This window comes from Bombina bombina, chromosome 1, assembly GCF_027579735.1.
Source record: "Bombina bombina isolate aBomBom1 chromosome 1, aBomBom1.pri, whole genome shotgun sequence".
NCBI classification, from domain to species: Eukaryota; Metazoa; Chordata; class Amphibia; order Anura; family Bombinatoridae; genus Bombina; species Bombina bombina.
Genome location: NC_069499.1, coordinates 635,583,115 through 635,605,206, shown reverse-complemented (window position 1 = coordinate 635,605,206; position 22,092 = coordinate 635,583,115). Strand labels below are relative to the sequence as shown.

The window sequence follows — 22,092 nt, the reverse complement described above, 5'->3', positions numbered from 1 at the left end:
ATACATACTAAAAACACTAACTGCAAGTTCAATACTAACAGTGTCAGGCAATCCACTTCTTTCAGGCTGTTATATTATACAATTTAAAGCTGTAAGGTTAATTTTTTTACCGAAATTAGTTACACTTGTACTAAGATTACAGAACGATATTCTTAAAGTGTACTGGTATATGCTATGTAATCCCAGAGGAAGAACTTTCATTTCATTTTCTGCGATTAAATTTTTTTTTTGTGAAAAATTTTCTGCAGGTTATTTTTAAATAAAATAATTTTAATTAGGTGGTTGCACTAAAAACACCAGCACAGTTGCAATGTGTTGATTAATTGGAGAATAAAGCAATTTTAAAAGTTTTATAATATAGTGCAGCAGTTGAAAATCAGATTGCAGATTAGCTGCAGACAAAAAAAAAAAAATTGTTAAATGTCTCGAATAAATTTGATTAATTTTCTCTTGGTCTAACATAGAAATGTAGTAATAAAAAAGGTGCATTGATCATAAGAATGTCTTACATTCAGAAAAATACAGCTTTGCAGACTGGGAAAGGCTAGGGGGCAGGTTTGAAAAAAAATCTGAGAGCCAGTCAAAACTGTATATTTGCTGTGGATGTACTGTGTTAACTAAAACGTACACAGTGCAGCCAGAGCAAAGCTCTGTTTGAAAAGAATAGCTTGCTGTGCGCAGCACTGCAAAGTTAAAGCAGTAACAGTTCCTGCATGTGTCCTGTTCTCTCTGCAGACATGCTGCATTTTCTGCAATGACATCTCAGATCACTGCATGTTCTGCCTTGGGGTATGTAACTATTATCTGTTTTGCCTAATATAAAACAAAAGCAGTATAAGTTTTGAAAATAAATGTTCTTTATCATTGTATTTTAGCCTCATTCAACTTTATTTGGTTGGCCAACCTACATTTATATTGTTTTAAAAAAAATTGCTATTCATTTATAGGATTTATTTTCATAGTTTTAGGTTGCCAAAATAAATTTTTAATTTTATTTTTCTTACAAATATTTGACTACACTCATTTGTCTCATATTGGCATTGACAGTTCCCACCTACCACTCTCTTACATTATCCAAAATTGGATGTGTCTATTCATTACTAGACCCATTTATTTATGTAATTAGTTTTTTCACTTTACACCGTTTTCCTTTTTTCCCTCCATATAATATTTTTATATCTTCTTCCACATATAGTTAGAAATCAAAAAATATATTATTGTTCTTATCATATTTTAGTTTAATATAGCACAGAGCTTCTTACCCATAATTTTATCTCCATTAGTTTGTAATAGCTTCCTCAGCGCCCTTGTTACCTCTTCCCAATTTTCTGATTGATATAAGCCACAGATGGTATGTTGAATCTGATAAACCGGACAGATCGAAGTTGAGGCCACGCCATCAGAGCATTGAAGATGGCTCTCTATTCCAGAATGTTGATGGGGAGGGAAGACTCCTAAAGCTAACAAGTTCCCTGAGCTCTCAGGGAACCTCAGACAGCACCCCAGAAGGCTGGCATCCAGTCACAATCTCCCCCGATGGTTTCAAAAAGCATGTGCCTTGAGACAGGTGATCCTGACAGAGCCACCAGGAGAGAGATTCTCTTGTGTGGTTGTCTAGGACAATCTCTTGGGAGAGGTCTGAGTTATCAGCATTACATTGTCCAAGCATAAATAGTTGTAGAGGTCGCAGATAAAAACAAGCAAAAAGGTATGTCGTCCATGGTAACCACCATGAGACCAACTGCTTCCACTGAATGGCGTGCAGATGATGAAGTGAGAAGCAAGTCAAGTAGTTTGGATCGTCTTAGATCAGTCGGGAAAATTTTCATGGAAATTTAATCTAGGATTGTTCACAGAAAACAAACCCTGGTGTTGGGGACCAGAAGACTTGTCCAGATTTATCTTCTACCCATGGTCTCGAAGGAGAGACAGAAGAGTCAGGGTGATATCTTGCCAAAGGAAAAGATGGAGCCTGAACCAAGATATCGTCCAGGTAAGGGGCCACTGCGATTCCTCGCACCCTGCCTGTTTACTACAATAGCTTGGACCAATGGAAGAATGGCTCTGAGTCTCCATCTTGGACGGACTGAACCTTTAGAAATTTGTTGAGACACTAAGTGCAGAATAGGACGTAAAGTTCCTTCATTCTTGGGAACCACGAAAAGGTTTAAATAAAATCCTAGGCCCCGTTGAGGGGAGGGGACAGGTACAATCACTCCGAGAAGATAGGTCCTTTACACAATTTAAAAAGGTTGCTCTCTTCACGGGGTTTGAAGAGAGAGAGTCTTGACAGCAGTAATCTGCCTCTTGAAGGGCGAGACTTGAATCCTATCTTGTACCCCTGGGAGACCACGTCCATGACCCAGGGGTCCGGAACGTTGCAATTCTAAGGAGAAAAAAAAAAAGGGGGGGGGGGGGGGGAGTATAGTTTGCCCCTACATGATCCAGGGTTGGTCCGACATGGCAGGGGCTGGAGACCTCTGTCCCCTGGATGTCCGAAAGGAATGAAAATAACCAGATGGGACGACCCTTGGGTCTAGCCTTCTTATCCTGAGGAAGGAAGGCACACTTCCTGCCAGTCACTGTTAAAATGATGGAATCCAGGCCAGGAAGTTAACCACAAGGCCCTTCGCAACAGAACCGCAAAGCAAGATTACTTAATACTCAGGCAAATGACTTGCATGTTAGCGTCACAAATAAAGGAATTGCCTATTTTTCAAAGCTTTGATACGAAACAATCTTCTGAGTCTCCACCAAAATCATATCCAATAAGGAGGCGCACCAGTAAGTGGCGGCTCCAGTAGCCACCGCAAATGCTTGCAGCCGGTTGCCAGCAAAGTACAAGCTGTTGAAATATCCTCCTTAAGAACCCCTACAGCTTTATGTCCATTGGGTCCCTAAAGGAGGTATTATCCTCTAGCGGAATAGTAGTACGCTTGGCCAGGGTATAAATAGCGCCATCCACCTTGGGAATGGAACTCCATAACTCTAGGTTAGAGTCAGGAACTAGGAACATTTTCTTAAAAATTAGAGGACAGGGAATTGTATCCCAGGTTTCTCACATTCCTTTGAGATGATGTCTGACATGCGGGTCAGAACGACTTTCGGAGCTCTAGGATTATCATCGAACTCTGTCAAGTTTTGGAATCTTAGTTTGCTCAAATGGCTTTGGATCAGGAACATCTAAAGTAGATAATATATCCTTGAGTAACAGACCAAGGGTGTTTGAGTTTGAATCTGAAGTTAATCTCCTCAGACTCCGCTATCTGTCCAGAGTCAGATATCACCTTAAGAGGCTACTGAGGTATGCTCATCCTCAGAATTTTTTGATAGACTGACCAATGCAGACTCAATAGAAGAGATTCCTGTATCAGAGGAAACAGGTTTAATCTTTCTCTTCCTCATACCCAAAATGGGTAAAGCACTCAGCGCAGCAGAAACAGCTGATTGAAGATGTGCTGCAAAGTCTCTGGTAAAAATAAAATCCCCCAGAAAGACTAAACTGAGCCGCTGGGAACTGCAGGTGCAACCTTTTGGGAGGGGGACTGATGGGAAAGTTGAGGCATGTCCTTTACAACAAAGTCCTGAGAGGTAGAGGGCTCTGAAGGGTTAATCTTTTTTACAAGACTTGGTCCCTCTGGGCTTGGATTGTAACACTGATGAAAAACAGATAGGGAACAAAATTGTTCAGGGGGGATAACCTGGGCCTCCTCACAATATAAGCATCAAATAAGGACAACATTTCAAAACTTCATAGTTCAGGCTGACTCACAACAGTAAAAGTTCAAAGAAAAATATTTCCTTTATTCAAAGTCTACAACGAACCCTCTATATCCCGCTCTCCGGACAACCAAGCCACTGTGAATAGATGTCCGATTGCACTCCCAGCTCTGTACGCAGAACAATCTAAATCTAAGTAGGAAACCGTGTGTAGCAACCCATGTGGTGGTGCGTCATAAAGAGCAATGCCCACAGAGAAGCAGCAGAGCGAGCAAAATAAAAAACTGAATTTGCTGCAGCCCAAAAACTAAACAAGACACTTGAATGTGAGAGATCCCTTACAGGAACATATAATCCATATAGTGGCCCCAAATAAAGGCTAAGCGCCCTAAACTCAAGGATAAGGAATTAGATCAGTTATGATTAAACTTAGTCTAGAGTAGGATTGTTCCTCCCACAGGTTGCTAAAATTCCCTGGTCCGTTGCCCAAATAAAAGACTATCTTGATCTAGGATAGAATAAAATGTCCCCAGACACCTGTAGAAGTATAAGATGCTAACTTGCACCTACCATTAAGGGTCCTCCTACCATCCATCCCCTATAGTCCTGAGGAAAAGAAAAGACACTAACCTCCAGGGTGTCTGCTGTGGGGCAGTCACAGCACTTTCCGGTCCGACAGCTTCATCCAACTTCTGACAGGGACCTGTGGTAAAAAAAAAGGAAAGCAGTGTAATCTAACACTGGTTGCCAGGTGGGGGTTTTAGCATAAATTGCTGGAAGGAGGACAGAGAAGCTTCCCTGCGACATCCTGCAGCTAACAATACTCTTACTAAGAGGTTTACATGGACACAGCATAACCCCAGTCCTTTCTTGCAGGGAAACTACCCATTAAAGGACTAAAATTCCAAATTATTCTTCAGAGCACTTCTTTGCCAACCTCCAAGTTGACAATGCAAAGAATGACTGGCGGAGTATGGGAAAACATAATTTATGCTTACCTGATAAATTCCTTTCTTCTGTTGTGTGATCAGTCCACGGGTCATCATTACTTCTGGGATATAACTCCTCCCCAACAGGAAATGCAAGAGGATTCACCCAGCAGAGCTGCATATAGCTCCCCCCCTCTACGTCACTCCCAGTCATTCGACCAAGAATCAACGAGAAAGGAGAAACCAAGGGTGAAGTGGTGACTGGAGTATAATTTAAAAAATATTTACCTGCCTTAAAAAACAGGGCGGGCCGTGGACTGATCACACAACAGAAGAAAGGAATTTATCAGGTAAGCATAAATTATGTTTTCTTCTGTTATGTGTGATCAGTCCACGGGTCATCATTACTTCTGGGATACCAATACCAAAGCAAAAGTACACGGATGACGGGAGGGATAGGCAGGCTCATTATACAGAAGGAACCACTGCCTGAAGAACCTTTCTCCCAAAAATAGCCTCCGAAGAAGCAAAAGTGTCAAATTTGTAAAATTTGGAAAAAGTATGAAGCGAAGACCAAGTTGCAGCCTTGCAAATCTGTTCAACAGAGGCCTCATTCTTAAAGGCCCAAGTGGAAGCCACAGCTCTAGTAGAATGAGCTGTAATTCTTTCAGGAGGCTGCTGTCCAGCAGTCTCATAGGCTAAACGAATTATGCTACGAAGCCAGAAGGAGAGAGAGGTAGCCGAAGCCTTATGACCTCTCCTCTGACCAGAGTACACGACAAACAGGGAAGACGTTTGTCGAAAATCCTTAGTTGCCTGCAAGTAGAACTTGAGGGCACGAACTACATCCAGATTGTGTAGAAGACGTTCCTTCTTTGAAGAAGGATTCGGGCACAGGGAAGGAACCACGATCTCTTGATTGATGTTCCTGTTAGTTACTACCTTAGGTAAGAACCCAGGTTTAGTACGCAGAACTACCTTATCTGAATGAAAAATCAAATAAGGAGAATCACAATGTAAAGCTGATAACTCAGAGACTCTCCGAGCCGAAGAAATAGCCATTAAAAATAACACTTTCCAAGATAACAACTTTATATCAACGGAATGAAGGGGTTCAAACGGAACTCCTTGTAGAACGTTAAGAACAAGGTTTAAACTCCATGGCGGAGCAACAGTTTTAAACACAGGCTTGATTCTAGCTAAAGCCTGACAAAAAGCCTGGACGTCTGGATTTTCTGACAGACGCCTGTGCAACAAGATGGACAGAGCTGAGATCTGTCCCTTTAATGAACTAGCCGATAAACCCTTTTCTAAACCTTCTTGTAGAAAGGACAATATCCTAGGAATCCTAACCTTACTCCAGGAGTAACCTTTGGATTCGCACCAGTATAGGTATTTACGCCATATCTTATGGTAAATCCTTCTGGTAACAGGCTTCCTAGCCTGTATCAGGGTATCGATAACCGACTCAGAAAAACCACGTTTTGATAAAATCAAGCGTTCAATTTCCAAGCAGTCAGCTTCAGAGAAGTTAGATTTTGATGTTTGAATGGACCCTGTATCAGAAGGTCCTGTCTTAGAGGTAGAGACCAAGGCGGACAGGATGACATGTCCACTAGATCTGCATACCAAGTCCTGCGTGGCCATGCAGGCGCTATTAGAATCACTGATGCTCTCTCCTGTTTGATTTTGGCAATCAATCGAGGAAGCAGCGGGAAGGGTGGAAACACATAAGCCATCCCGAAGTTCCAAGGTGCTGTCAAAGCATCTATCAGAACCGCTCCCGGATCCCTGGATCTGGACCCGTAGCGAGGAAGTTTGGCGTTCTGGCGAGACGCCATGAGATCTATCTCTGGTTTGCCCCAACGTCGAAGTATTTGGGCAAAGACCTCCGGATGAAGTTCCCACTCCCCCGGATGAAAAGTCTGGCGACTCAAGAAATCCGCCTCCCAGTTCTCCACTCCCGGGATGTGGATTGCTGACAGGTGGCAAGAGTGAGACTCTGCCCAGCGAATTATCTTTGATACTTCCATCATTGCTAGGGAGCTTCTTGTCCCTCCTTGATGGTTGATGTACGCTACAGTCGTGATGTTGTCCGACTGAAACCTGATGAACCCCCGAGTTTTTAACTGGGGCCAAGCCAGAAGGGCATTGAGAACTGCTCTCAATTCCAGAATGTTTATTGGTAGGAGACTTTCCTCCTGACTCCATTGTCCCTGAGCCTTCAGAGAATTCCAGACAGCGCCCCAACCTAGTAGGCTGGCGTCTGTTGTTACAATTGTCCAGTCCGGCCTGCTGAATGGCATCCCCCTGGACAGATGTGGCCGAGAAAGCCACCAAAGAAGAGAGTTTCTGGTTTCTTGATCCAGATTCAGAGTAGGGGACAAGTCTGAGTAATCCCCATTCCACTGACTCAGCATGCACAATTGCAGCGGTCTGAGATGTAGACGTGCAAAGGGTACTATGTCCATTGCTGCTACCATTAAGCCGATCACCTCCATGCATTGAGCTACTGACGGGAGTTGAATGGAATGAAGGACACGGCATGCATTTAGAAGCTTTGTTAACCTGTCTTCTGTCAGATAAATCTTCATTTCTACAGAATCTATAAGAGTCCCCAAGAATGGAACTCTTGCGAGAGGAAAAAAGAGAACTCTTCTTTTCGTTCACTTTCCATCCATGCGACCTTAGGAATGCCAGAACTAACTCTGTATGAGACTTGGCAGTTTGAAAGCTTGAAGCTTGTATCAGAATGTCGTCTAGGTACGGAGCTACCGAAATTCCTCGCGGTCTTAGTACCGCCAGAAGGGCACCCAGAACCTTTGTGAAGATTCTTGGAGCCGTAGCCAATCCGAATGGAAGAGCTACAAACTGGTAATGCCTGTCTAAGAAGGCAAACCTTAGATACCGGTAATGATCTTTGTGAATCGGTATGTGAAGGTAAGCATCCTTTAAATCCACTGTGGTCATGTACTGACCCTTTTGGATCATGGGTAAGATTGTCCGAATAGTTTCCATTTTGAACGATGGAACTCTTAGGAATTTGTTTAGGATCTTTAAATCCAAGATTGGCCTGAAAGTTCCCTCTTTTTTGGGAACCACAAACAGGTTTGAGTAAAACCCTTGTCCTTGTTCCGACCGCGGAACCGGATGGATCACTCCCATTAATAACAGATCTTGTACACAGCGTAGAAACGCTTCTTTCTTTATCTGGTTTGTTGACAACCTTGACAGATGAAATCTCCCTCTTGGGGGAGAGAATTTGAAGTCTAGAAGGTAACCCTGAGATATGATCTCTAGCGCCCAGGGGTCCTGAACATCTCTTGCCCAAGCCTGGGCAAAGAGAGAGAGTCTGCCCCCTACTAGATCCGGTCCCGGATCGGGGGCCCTCGATTCATGCTGTCTTAGGGGCAGCAGCAGGTTTCCTGGCCTGCTTGCCCTTGTTCCAGGACTGGTTAGGTTTCCAGCCTTGTCTGTAACGAGCAACGGCTCCTTCCTGTTTTGGTGCAGTGGAAGTTGGTGCTGCTCCTGCTTTGAAATTCCGAAAGGGACGAAAATTAGACTGTCTAGCCTTAGCTTTGGCTTTGTCTTGAGGCAGGGCGTGGCCCTTACCTCCTGTAATGTCAGCGATAATTTCTTTCAAACCGGGCCCAAATAAAGTTTGCCCTTTGAAAGGTATATTAAGTCATTTGGACTTAGAAGTTACATCAGCTGACCAGGATTTTAGCCACAGCGCCCTACGTGCCTGAATGGCGAATCCTGAGTTCTTAGCCGTAAGTTTGGTTAAATGTACTACGGCCTCCGAAATGAATGAATTAGCTAGTTTAAGGACTCTAAGCCTGTCCGTAATGTCGTCCAGCGTAGCTGAACTAAGGTTCTCTTCCAGAGACTCCATCCAAAATGCTGCCGCAGCCGTAATCGGCGCGATGCATGCAAGGGGTTGCAATATAAAACCTTGTTGAACAAACATTTTCTTAAGGTAACCCTCTAATTTTTTTATCCATTGGATCTGAAAAAGCACAGCTATCCTCCACCGGGATAGTGGTACGCTTAGCTAAAGTAGAAACTGCTCCCTCCACCTTAGGGACCGTTTGCCATAAGTCCCGTGTGGTGGCGTCTATTGGAAACATCTTTCTAAATATTGGAGGGGGTGAGAACGGCACACCGGGTCTATCCCACTCCTTAGTAACAATTTCAGTTAGTCTCTTAGGTATAGGAAAAACGTCAGTACTCGCCGGTACCGCAAAGTATTTATCCAACCTACACAATTTCTCTGGTATTGCAACAGTGTTATAATCATTAAGAGCCGCTAAAACCTCCCCTAGTAATACACGGAGGTTCTCCAATTTAAATTTAAAATTTGAAATATCTGAATCCAATCTGTTTGGATCAGAACCGTCACCCACAGAATGAAGCTCTCCGTCCTCATGCTCTGCAAGCTGTGACGCAGTATCAGACATGGTTCTAGTATTATCAGCGCACTCTGTTCTCACCCCAGAGTGATCACGCTTGCCCCTTAGTTCTGGTAATTTAGCCAAAACTTCAGTCATAACAGTAGCCATATCTTGTAATGTTATCTGTAATGGCCGCCCAGATGTACTAGGCGTCACAATATCACGCACCTCCCGGGCGGGAGATGCAGGTACTGACACGTGAGGCGAGTTAGTCGGCATAACTCTCCCCTCGCTGTTTGGTGAAATTTGTTCAATTTGTACAGATTGGCTTTTATTTAAAGTAGCATCAATACAGTTAGTACATAAATTTCTATTGGGCTCCACCTTGGCATTGGAACAAATGACACAGGTATCTTCCTCTGAATCAGACATGTTTAACACACTAGCAAATAAACTAGCAACTTGGTTACAATCTTATTTAACAAAAACGTACTGTGCCTCAAAGAAACACTAAACGATTAACTGACAGTTGAAATAATGAACTGAAAAAAACTGTTAAAGCATCAATCCTGAAAACAACACAACTTTTAGCAAAGGTTTGTTCCCATTAGTAAAGTAACAATAATTAATTTTGAAACGTAAAAATTACAGAGCAACGTTTTTAATCACAGTCAATATATAAGTCTCACAGCTCTGCTGAGAGAATCTACCTCCCTTCAAAGAAGTTTGAAGACCCCTGAGTTCTGTTAGAGATGAACCGGATCATGCAGGAAATACAAGAGTAACTGACTGGAAATTTTTGATGCGTAGCAAAGAGCGCCAAAAACGGCCCCTCCCCCTCACACACAGCAGTGAGTGAGAAACGAAACTGTCACAATTAAAACAAGCAACTGCCAAGTGGAAAAATAATGCCCAAACATTTATTCACTCAGTACCTCAGAAAATGCAAACGATTCTACATTCCAGCAAAAACGTTTAACATAATAAATACCTATTAAAAGGTTTAATATACTTTTTACAGATTAATTCCAGTGAAGTACCATTCCCAGAATACTGAAGTGTAGAGTATACATACATGTCATTATAACGGTATGGCAGGATTTTCTCATCAATTCCATTCAGAAAATAAAAACTGCTACATACCTCAATGCAGATTCATCTGCCCGCTGTCCCCTGATCTGAAGCTTTTACCTCCCTCAGATGGCCGAGAAACAGCAATATGATCTTAACTACTCCGGTTAAAATCATAGTAAAAACTCTGGTAGATTCTTCTTCAAACTCTGCCAGAGAGGCAATAACACGCTCCGGTGCTATTGTAAAATAACAAACTTTTGATTGAAGTTATAAAAACTAAGTATAATCACCATAGTCCTCTCACACATCCTATCTAGTCGTTGGGTGCAAGAGAATGACTGGGAGTGACGTAGAGGGGGGGAGCTATATGCAGCTCTGCTGGGTGAATCCTCTTGCATTTCCTGTTGGGGAGGAGTTATATCCCAGAAGTAATGATGACCCGTGGACTGATCACACATAACAGAAGAAAGTAGGAGGGAGACTTAATGCTTTGGCGTCTGCCTCCTCCTGGTGGCCAGGAAGTGAATTCCCAACAGTAATTAATGAATTTGTAGACTCGCATTGCTATTGGAAAGAAATGTTAGTGCCAAGTTATTTTGTAATGTGTGCAAACAAAACATGACTAAAATGCTTAAAAGCTACTTTGGAAAAGGAAACACCAATTAGGGCCACAGAGATTAAGCTGTAAATTAAAAAGAGTAGGAAGAGCGACGTTATTCAGCTATATATTTGATTTCCAATCACACACACGACACACTCAGAGAGGTTCCATGACACTCAGTTTACATTTACCTCTTATATAATAAACAAATGTACAAAGTGCTTGTGTCATTCCACTCACCATAATAATTTTTTCCAGGATTTGAGCAGTCTGTTCTGCTGCTCCGCTCAGTTCCCGACATAATTTTCCATTTTCCTCCTCAAGAGTTTTATTCCTCTCCATTAGGGACTGCAGATTCTCACAAGGTTCCATGCTATGGAAACAGGTGGAATTTAGAAACACAAAACTAAGTTACTAACACAAAGTCTACCATCAGCCATTACCTACACCAAACAGATTCAAGTAAACATGAGTTGGGGGGGGGGGGGGGGGATTGGAGAACACACTGAAATTTTGTTACAGCATAAGCTGCAGTGGAATATTGTGAACTGATCATTTAGACACAATATGTAATCTTACTTTGTCAACACAGGCAAAGTGCCACCATGGGCCTGGAGCAACAGCACCTGCAGCTCTTGTACCTATAAAAGAGAGAAGGGGAAAAAAAATAACAGTAACAGAGGGGGGGGGGGGGGGAATTGTATATGTTTATGGTTGTTTCAAACCATACACAGAGTCCAGAAAAAAACACCCAATCCACAACTGCCAGGTCTGAGGAAGGGGAGTGTGTCCCTAAAACGTCACTCTTATTATTAAATACTTTTAGAAAGACGTGTGTGTGTGTGAGAGTGTGTGATATATATATATATATATATATATATATATATATATATATATAGTTCAGTTACCTGTTGCTTGAGACGATGAAGCTCAGCAGCTTGTGGATCAGTGTTGACTATAGGTTTGTTCTTTATTTTTCGTGCCCTGTCTGCATAGCGCAGTGTGTTAAGGGTCTCTTCCATGTTGGAATCAGCAGGACTAACACATGCAATCATAAGTGTGTGACTGTTCCCTCCAAGAGAATCTAAACAAAAGAAAAGACGAATTGCATTAAACCAAAATAACTACAAGGAATCACAACAGTTCTAAAACTACACAATCATAACATTATAGACAGGCAATATGCATGTAAGTGAAATGACTGCTCACCCTGCAGAAGACGTGTCAGTTTTGAGTCTCTGTAAGGAACAAAGCTGCCTTTCTTGGTGTCATCTCCCAAAGCACTGATAACATTCCCCAAACACAGAAGGCCACGGTTAATGCTTATACCTAAAAACAAACCAAAAAAGTAATGCAAAAAAAAAATCATGTGTGTTAATTCTATATCATTAAACGTGTGTAAAGAGAAAAGTCATCACTGTATTATGGATGGCTTAACTAGATTTTTTTTCCCTCCAATACAAACTGCACAATACATTTTGTTGATAACTGAAATGCATTCTACCCATTCCAGTTTTGGTTGTTTGGTTGTTTCCTGTCACACAACAGATGATTTTATCTGGTGTGCTTGTTTGGCCATTGAGCCCTGTCTGTGCTTTTAATTATTGCCTACAATAAAAAGTGTTGTTTTATACAACGCAAGTCCCTGTGCTGCCGTCTGTGGTGCGCCTCTGACTTTTTGGGCTTAGCGAGCAGACTAGCATTGGCTGCATAACTGAACAGCTGTTCCGGTTCACGTACACACCCACTCTCCTTTGAGCCGCGGCGGGAGATCGGAGACTTTGTTTTACCCTTACTCAGACGTTGCTGTATAGAGCGCTCCTAAGTAACAGTCTTTTCTGTGTATACTCTTTGTTTACACATACATAGTTTTCTTATATAATGTTACCACCATTCCAGAACAACGGCATTAGTTACCAGCATAAGCTAGTTAGTTGCAGTCATAAGATAAGCAACATGGCAAATAATAAAGAAGAACACAGTCACACCATAAAAATGTGGAAGCCAAAGTTTTACACCTTGAGCAAGACAAATAAGGCACAATTAGAAAAGATTATGAATTGGCTTGAAAATTAGTATTTAACAAGTGTCAGCTCGGACCTCACCTTCCTTCAATCGATCTCCTTCAGCTTTAGTCTTTTTCTGGCGCTCTGATCCTGCTAAATCCACAAGGTGCAACTTTGAACGAAAGCTGTTACTTCTGTAGAAATGAACAGGTTTACAAAAATTAAAAGGATCTACAAACTTATAATTGGGATTATGATCAGCAAATCGACAGTCCATGCGGATTCACACTTTGCTTTACTGTGATTTTATAGGATTTTACTGATCTCACAAGATTTAATAGTAAGCATATGCATTTGTGACATTCATGAGAAAATGAATGTGGGAAATGGACCCATTTAGGAATTTTCGGAGCCGGTGTTCCGTCGAGAACTCCAATCTGACGTCACTTCCGGTATTTCCATACATCTGATTGGCCATGTCCAGTGAGTCAAAGATAGGCCCTGTAATCGCATATCTTCACTATCTATTTTGCCTCCGCCTGAGGGGTTGAAAGGGGGCGAAGCCCCCCTTGTAAACCTCCTTCCCCAAGGTTTACTTGGGGTGTATGCCAAAGGGTCTGTGGTGGCCCCCAGACAGAGGCAAAACAGATATTAAAATAAAAAAGTGTCACCGGAAGTGACGTCAGATTGGAGTTTGACGAAATGGAGTTCTCAACAGAACTCCGTATTTATTCTTGAAAAATTGCAAGCACTAAGACCTATGCAAATCCAGATTTTAGTGTGTTGCAGTTTCAAAAGAACAAATCGGTTTCCAAAAATTGCCAAACGTGGCTGTCAACTTCAGCATTCATTTACTACCAGCTGCACATGCCTATTTCATTAAACTAATGGGGAATGCAAAGTAACTTTGCTACACATGCCAGATGCAAACTCCCTGAAAGTCCTGGGGCAAGCATCCTCATTGGACGCGTTAAAAGGGATACTGAACCAAATGTTTTTCTTTAATGATTCAGATAGAGTATGCAACTTTAAAAAGGGACAGTCTACATCAGATTTTTCTTTAATTTTTTTTTAAAGATAATCCCTTTATTAACCATTCCCCAGTTTTGCATAACCAACACTGTTATATTAATATACTTTTTACTTCTGTGATTACCTTGTATCTAAAGCCTCTGCAGACTGCCTCCTTATTTCAGATCTTTTGACAAACATGCATTTTAGCCAATCATGTGCATGAGCACAATGTTATCTATATGGCACACGAACTAACGCCCTCTAACTGTGACAAAATTGTCAAAAAGCCCTGAGATAAGAGGCAGCCTTTATGGGCTTAGAAATTAGCCTGAGCCTACCTAGGTTTAGCTTTCAACTAAGAATACCAAGAGAACAATCAAATTTGATTAAAGTAAATTGGAAACTTGTTTGAAATTACATGCCCAATCATGGAAGTTTAATTTTGACTAGACTGTCCCTTTAAGTAAATTTCTAATTTACTCCTATCAATTTTTATTTGTTCTCTTGGTATGTTTATTTGAAAAGCAGCAATGTAAGTTTACAAGCCACCAATCAGCAAGTGCTATCAAGAGTGCTGAACCAAAAATGGGCCAGCTTGTAAGCTTACATTGTATTTTTATTTGAAAAAGTAAGGAAAGAGAATGAAGGAAAAAAAAATAAAAAAAAAAAATAGAAAAGTTGCTTTAAAAAAATAAAAAAAAAACATGCTCTCTGAATCATGAAAGAAAAAATCCCTTTAAGTCAATTTACAATAGTTTGTGATAGGAGATTGACATAAAAATCTTCTTTAGATACATATGCCAAGGTGATTTTTTTAATCTTATCTTTTTTACGGCTATGCTGCATCACTTTTAAGTGGTTCAATATTTGGGTATGAAATGCTATTAATTCTATTTGAAAAAACAAAAACAACCACACACCACAAAAGTTATCAGCAGTAACTCTAGTGTGGTGTTGAAGGGTGAGCAGGACTTATATGCAAGGGAGAGGTGATGAGAGGAGGCGACAAGAGCTAGAGGTACCGTGAACTAAGAGGGGCTGTATGTAAATAAAAAGGGGTGAGAGGATTGTTCAATCTCCATGCAGTCAGCCTCAGAATCTAGATTTTGACTGAACGGACACTGAACCAGAAGGTCCGGTCTCTGAGGTTGCGCGCCATGGAGGAGCAGACATTCTCAAAGGGTCTGCATACCAAGTCCTGCGTGGCTACACAGGAGCTAACAGTATTGCTGAAATTCCATCCTGTTTGATTTGAGCTATTACTTGAGGAAGTAGAACAATTGGAGGAAATAGATACACAAGATTGAAGTGCAAAGGAACTGCTAAAGCGTCAAACAAAATTGGCATTGAGACTGGAAGCCATCAGATCTATCTCCGGGGTATCCCCACCTGGTGATCTTGCAAAAAACCTCCTGGTTTAGAAACAATTCCCCATAAGTAAAGAGTCTGCCTGCTTCAAAAATCCACTTCCCAGTTCTCCACACCTGGAAGTTGGATGGCTGATATTTGCCATAGGTACATCTCTGCCAATTGAAGAATACGAGAAACCTCCAGCATTACCAGAGAACTGCGAGTTCCGCCCTGATGGTTGATATATGCCACTGTAGTGATGTTGTCCGATTGAAATCTAATAAACGGACGGAACGTAGTAGGGGCCATGACAGTAGAACATTAAAGATGGCCCTCAGCTCCGGGACGTTTATCTGGGCCTCATCTCTTTGGGACACCAGGTTAGCTGAGCTCTCAGAGAACCCCACACGGCACCCCAGCCTGTCAAACTTACATCTGTTTGAATTTCTCAGGATGGGCGCTGGAAGCACATGCCATGGAGAATGGGTTCCAGAGACAGCCACGAGCAGAGAGACTCTAGTGTCTGGATCCAGAGATATTACCTGAAACATGTCCAAAATTATTTCCATTATATTGCACTAGCATACTTAAAAGGACACAACCCAAATTTTTTCTTTCGTGATTAAGATAGCACATGCAATTTTAAGCAACTTTGTAATTCACTCCTATTATCAAATATTCTTCATTCTCTTGGTATCTTTATTTGAAAAGCAAGAATGTAAGTTTAGATGCCGGTCCATTTTTGGTGAACAACCTGGGTTGTTCTTGCCGATTGGTGGATAAATTCTCCCACCAATAAACAAGTGTTGTCCAGGATTCTGAACCAAAAATTGGCTGGCTCCTTAGCTTAGATGCCTTCTATTTCAAATAAAGATAGCAAAAGAATGAAGAAAAAAAATAGGAGCAAATTAGAAAGTTGCTTAAAATTACATGCGCTATCTGAATCACAAAAGAAAAAATTTGTGTTCAGTGTCCCTTTAACTGTAGAGGTCTTAGATGAAAACAAGCAAAATGAATAGCGTCCGAAAACGCAACCATAAGACCTACCACCTCCATGCAGCAAGCCGCTGAAGAGTGTATTGAAGACAACAGCAGGCAGACAAACCTCTTCCTGAGTTAATCTGTGAATCTATGATTATTCCTAGAAAGTTCACTCTCGTGTTGGGGGTGAGAGAACTCTTTATTAGGTTTACCCTCCAGCCATGCGTCCAAAGATACCAGAGTAACGTCTTTGTGTGAGATGTCGCTAAAGGATGGGGCCTGAACCAAGATGTTGTCCAAGTTTGGCACCACCGCAATCCCCTGTAGTCCGACTACAGCAAGGAGAGTCAAGAGAAAAAAAAAAAAAAGTCCGCCAAGGATCCAAGTGTATAAAAATAAAACTTCACTTTTATTATTGTTGTCCAACATAAAATGGTTCAGGTACAACCAAGGGGAACAATCACAGGAAGAGGAGTGTAAGCAACCTGCTTGAGCATTTTGGACACACCTGGCTGTAATCATAGCCTGCTGGTTACCAGTCACCTGTGCTTCTTTAAAAAGAGTAAAAAAAACAATGCTTGTTGGCTAATACAGTGTACACTCATCTCACTCTAAGCACCAACCTTCACTTATGTTAATATTAATAACATTAATATGTTAATATTTAACATTAATATGTTAAAGTGAAGGTAAACTTTGATGAATGAAAGTCTGTTTTTTTAAAAATACTATTAAAAACCGGGGCACTTATATTCATCAAAGTTTATAAATCAGACTTTTTGATAAAAAAAAAAAAAAAAAAAAAAACCAACAACTTACCTTTGTTTTTTTCACAGCAAGAGCAGCTTCCCCCTCCTTGAAAACCTCTCTTCAATGACTAATCCAGCTTCCTCCAATCACAGCATGGCCTCAGGCAATAACCCCCCCTGGGGGAAAAGCCGTGATTGGAGGAAGCCGGATTAGTCATAGAGAGAGATAGAGAGATAGAGAGAGAGAGAGAGAGAGAGAGAAAAAAGAGAGAGAGAGAGAAAAAAAAAAAAAAGAGAGAGAGAAAAAAAAAAAAAGAGAGAAAAAAAAAGAGAAAAAAAAAAGAGAAAAAAAAAAAGAGAGAGAGAAAAAAAAAAGAGAGAGAGAAAAAAAGAGAGAGAAAAAAAGAGAAAGAGAGAGAAAAAGAGAAAGAGAGAGAAAAAGAGAGAGAAAAAGAGAAAGAGAGAAAAAGAGAGAGAAAGAGAGAGAGAAAAAGAGAAAGAGAGAAAGAGATTTAGACAATCAAAACAACTCACGCTTGATCAGTAATTTGGTTTGATTACCACCTGCAGAAAAAATGTGTAACAGGAGCACCAGGTGAAGTGATAAAAATATAAATTTTTATTAAATGCAAAAGGGTATATACCCCGGGTAAGAACACACAAAAAAGAAAAAAGTAACAAACAGATGAACAATGGCTGACCGGTTTCGGCTGTTGCCTTACTCCTAGCCTGGAAGCAGGCTAGGAGTAAGGCAACAGCCGAAACCGGTCAGCCATTGTTCATCTGTTTGTTACGTTTTTCTTTTTTGTGTGTTCTTACCCGGGGTATATACCCTTTTGCATTTAATAAAAATTTATATTTTTATCACTTCACCTGGTGCTCCTGTTACACATTTTTTCTGCAGTTCTCAAAAAGGCCAGACAGTGAGCACAGGTAAGGATAAATACTGTGAGAGGTAGCTAGAAGCTTGCTGCATTAGACTGCAACATTAAAGGGACAGCTGGGAAACCACGGATGCTGTAAAGAAGAAATACTTCATATGTCCAGCTAAAGCATGTTTGCTATATCATTGCTAAAAGCTGGAGGTGAGCAGAATAGGACGGACATCCCCAACATAGGGGACACAGCATCTAAGAACAAGGCTGCCCCTTTTCCAAGGAGGCAGTGAGTGGTGAGTCACCTTTATTACAAAATTTCATCTACAGTGGACTGTTACTGCCTCATTGGAATCTGAATGGTGGGAGGTGTTTTGGGGGGGGAAACACCGCCATCCTAGTGTATGTACATATATACACCTTATACAGTCAATTTGCACAGCAGCTTTTAACAACATACTATTGAACTGAATCTTCTGTCCTTACAGATTTTTTCATCTATTTACTTAATACACACACCCAACCTATTTCCCCCCACTCTTTTCTTGATTACCACCTCCCTTTGGGACAGACACCTTTTATATGACACACCATTTAAAGGATGTTAAATCTTTGTGATGCTTGACAAAATGTTGCACTGTGTGTGAAGTGGATTTGCCCACATTAATGTTAGAAAGATGTTCCCTAATCCTAGAAGAAACACCACTAGTGGTTAAACCCATATATTGCATCTGGCATTCATCACAGGTGATCAGATAACATACGTACTGCTACAATTGTGTCAACCATATATTTGATACGTTTCACCTGTTGTCATTGAAACAAAAGAATTAACCAAATGTGCAGGGTTTGCATTTATGATGTCCACATCTAAAAACATTCCATTGTGAAGTAACCATGAACTCCAATTGGGTTCAACTGCAGGTAGTTTAGTAGGGAACACATAACTGCCAATAGTCCTACATTTTCTATAGGAACATCTTAGACATGATTGAACCATATTTTGGTGTCTATCATCTGCTGACAAGATAGTGTTTTTTTGTTTTGTTTTTTAATTTTGCATATATCCTCATATTGCGCACTATACTCAGTTACAAAAGTGACTGCTCTATGGGAATCAATATTCTTACTCTGTATCTTGTTAACAAGGAGAGACTGTCTAATTTGTTAACCTCACGTTTGGCTCTGGTTATAATGTGGAGAGCCCCAAGTACCTTTGTAAAGATTCTGTGAGCCGTAGCTAAACCAAATGGGAGAGCTATGCATTGATAATGCATGTCCAGGAAGGCAAAACGAAGATACTGTTGATCTCTGTAAATCAGAATGTGAAGGTATGCATCCTTCAGATCTATGGTGGTCATAAACTGAACCTCCTGTACAAGAGGAAGAATGGATCTGATAGTTTCCCATTTTACATAAAAGTAACCTTACGAACTTGTTGAGGCACTTCAGGTCTAGTATGGGACAAAATGTTCCCTCCTTTTAGGGAAAGATTTAGAGGTTTGACTAGAACCCTCTACATCTCTCTGCCTGAGGCACTGGAACAACAACTCCCATAAATATCAAATCTTCTACACAGTGTAGAAAGGCTGCTCTTTTTTCCAGCTTCCCAGAGATCCTTGATAGAAAGAACCTGCCCCTTGGCGGGCGAGATCGGGACCCTATTTTGAATCCCTGAGATACGATTTCCAGAACCCAAGGCTCCTGAACAGAGTAAGCCGAAACTTCCTGAGAGAGATATTCTGCCCCCTGTTTGACCTGAGCCCAGGTCGGGGGCTGAACCTTCATGCTTACTTGTTGTCTGGGTTTGATTTCTTAGGCTGTTTTTTTTCTTGTTCAACACTGGGTTAGGCTTCCAAGTACTCCTGTTTCAAGCTTGGTTGAGGAATTGTCTTGTTCGGACGAAAGGAGTGAAAAATGTCTCATGGACATCCCTTAGTTCTATATTTCTTTTCCTGGGGTAGAAAGGTACCCTTTCTGACACTTACTGTAGAAATGAGGGAATCCAGGCACAGAAAAAAAAAAAATATTTTCCTTTAAAGGCCAAAGATAGTACCTAAACATGGACATGTCCGCTGGCCAAGATTTTAGCCAGAGAGCCCTCCTAGCTAACACAGCAAAGCCAGAGTTCTTGGCATTGAGATGAATGATTTGGATAATGGCATCACAAATGACGGAATTAGACATTTTTATCTGAACTGACTAAAATTAGTTCAGATAAGGAGTCACACAAAAAGGTGGATGCCCCAGCCACTACAATACCTACAGCAAGTTGGAAAAGAAAGCCTCCCTGAAGAAAGACCTCACACATCCCATTAACTTCCTATCCCTAGGGTCCTTAAAGAACATACCATCTTCCAGAGCCAAGGTGGAATTGGCACCATATACCTTAGGGAGTCCGGACAGTATTACACACTTAAAAATGACACTACAGGAAAAGGTAACATCCTCTTAAAGCTTGAAGAAGGAGATAAGTGGACACAAGCTTTTTCCCACTCCTTGGTTATGTTTTCTACCAATGAAGGTGGGGTTTTTACTTAAAGGGACACTGAACCCAAATTTTTTATTTTGTGATTCAGACAGAGCATGAAATTTTAAACAACTTTCTAATTTACTCCTATTATCAAATATTCTTTATTCTCTTGGTATCTTTATTTGAAATGCAAGAATGTAAGTTTAGATGCCGGCCCATTTTTGGTGAACAACCTAGGTTGTTCTTGCTGATTGATTGGTGGATGAATTTATCCACCAATCAAAAACTGCTGTCCAGAGTTCTGAACCAAGAAAAAAAGCTTAGATGCCTTTTTGATATAAAGATAGCAAGAGAACAAAGAAAAATTGATAATAGGAGTACATTAGAAAGTTGCTTAAAATTGCATGCTCTATCTGAATCACGAAAGAAAAATTTTGGGTTCAGTGTCCCTTTAAGGTTTAAATTACCATACCTAATTTTGGTACCTGCTTTTTCCCCTGAGGGTTTAGACTCGGGTACACCTAGGGGCCTATTTATCATGTCTGTCGGACCTGATCCGACAGTGCGGATCAGGTCCGACAGACATCGCTGAATGCGGAGAGCAATACGCTCTCCGTATTCAGCATTGCACCAGCAGCTCTTGCGTTCAATTTCCAAGCAGTCAGCTTCAGAGAAATTAGATTTTGATGTTTGAAGGGACCCTGGATCAGAAGGTCCTGTCTCAGAGGCAGAGACCAAGGTGGACAGGATGACATGTCCACTAGATCTGCATACCAAGTCCTGCGTGGCCACGCAGGCGCTATTAGAATCACTGATGCTCTCTCCTGTTTGATTCTGGCAATCAATCGAGGAAGCATCGGGAAGGGTGGAAACACATAAGCCATCCCGAAGGACCAAGGTGCTGTCAAAGCATCTATCAGAACCGCTCCCGGATCCCTGGATCTGGACCCGTAACAAGGAAGCTTTGCGTTCTGTCGAGACGCCATGAGATCTCTCTCTGGTTTGCCCCAACGTCGAAGAATTTGGGCAAAGACCTCCGGATGAAGTTCCCACTCCCCCGGATGAAAAGTCTGACGACTTAAGAAATCCGCCTCCCAGTTCTCCACTCCCGGGATGTGGATGGCTGACAGGTGGCAAGAGTGAGACTCTGCCCAGCGAATTATCTTTGATACTTCCATCATTGCTAGGGAGCTTCTTGTCCCTCCCTGATGGTTGATGTAAGCTACAGTTGTGATGTTGTCCGACTGAAACCTGATGAACCCCCGAGTTGTTAACTGGGGCCAAGCCAGAAGGGCATTGAGAACTGCTCTCAATTCCAGAATGTTTATTGGCAGGAGACTCTCCTCCTGATTCCATTGTCCCTGAGCCTTCAGAGAATTCCAGACAGCGCCCCAACCTAGTAGGCTGGCGTCTGTTGTTACAATAGTCCAATCTGGCCTGCTGAATGGCATCCCCCTGGACAGATGTGGCCGAGAAAGCCACCATAGAAGAGAATTTCTGGTCTCTTGATCCAGATTCAGAGTAGGGGACAAGTCTGAGTAATCCCCATTCCACTGACATAGCATGCACAATTGCAGCGGTCTGAGATGTAGGCGTGCAAAGGGTACTATGTCCATTGCCGCTACCATCAAGCCGATTACCTCCATGCATTGAGCCACTGACGGGTGTTGAATGGAATGAAGGACACGGCATGCATTTTGAAGCTTTGTTAACCTGTCTTCTGTCAGGTAGATCTTCATTTCTACAGAATCTATAAGAGTCCCCAAGAAAGGAACTCTTGTGAGTGGAAAGAGAGAACTCTTCTTTTCGTTCACCTTCCATCCATGCGACCTTAGAAATGCCAGTACTAACTCTGTATGAGACTTGGCAGTTTGAAAGCTTGAAGCTTGTATCAGAATGTCGTCTAGGTACGGAGCTACTGAAATT

At 41.6% G+C, this 22,092-nt stretch overlaps 1 protein-coding gene across 2 annotated transcripts in view; it reads right to left on the bottom strand.

The window, feature by feature from the left end:
• KIF4A (kinesin family member 4A) overlaps positions 1-22,092 on the bottom strand; it is a 351,035-nt gene that overhangs the window by 314,724 nt on the left and 14,219 nt on the right. For both annotated transcript variants that reach the window (XM_053699056.1, XM_053699057.1), the window contains exons 7-11: positions 12,824-12,918; positions 11,928-12,047; positions 11,627-11,802; positions 11,298-11,359; positions 10,959-11,091 (exon numbers count right to left, since the gene is read on the bottom strand). In XM_053699056.1, the coding sequence (XP_053555031.1) occupies positions 10,959-11,091; positions 11,298-11,359; positions 11,627-11,802; positions 11,928-12,047; positions 12,824-12,918 (586 nt within the window). The remainder of the gene's footprint in view (positions 1-10,958; positions 11,092-11,297; positions 11,360-11,626; positions 11,803-11,927; positions 12,048-12,823; positions 12,919-22,092) is intronic.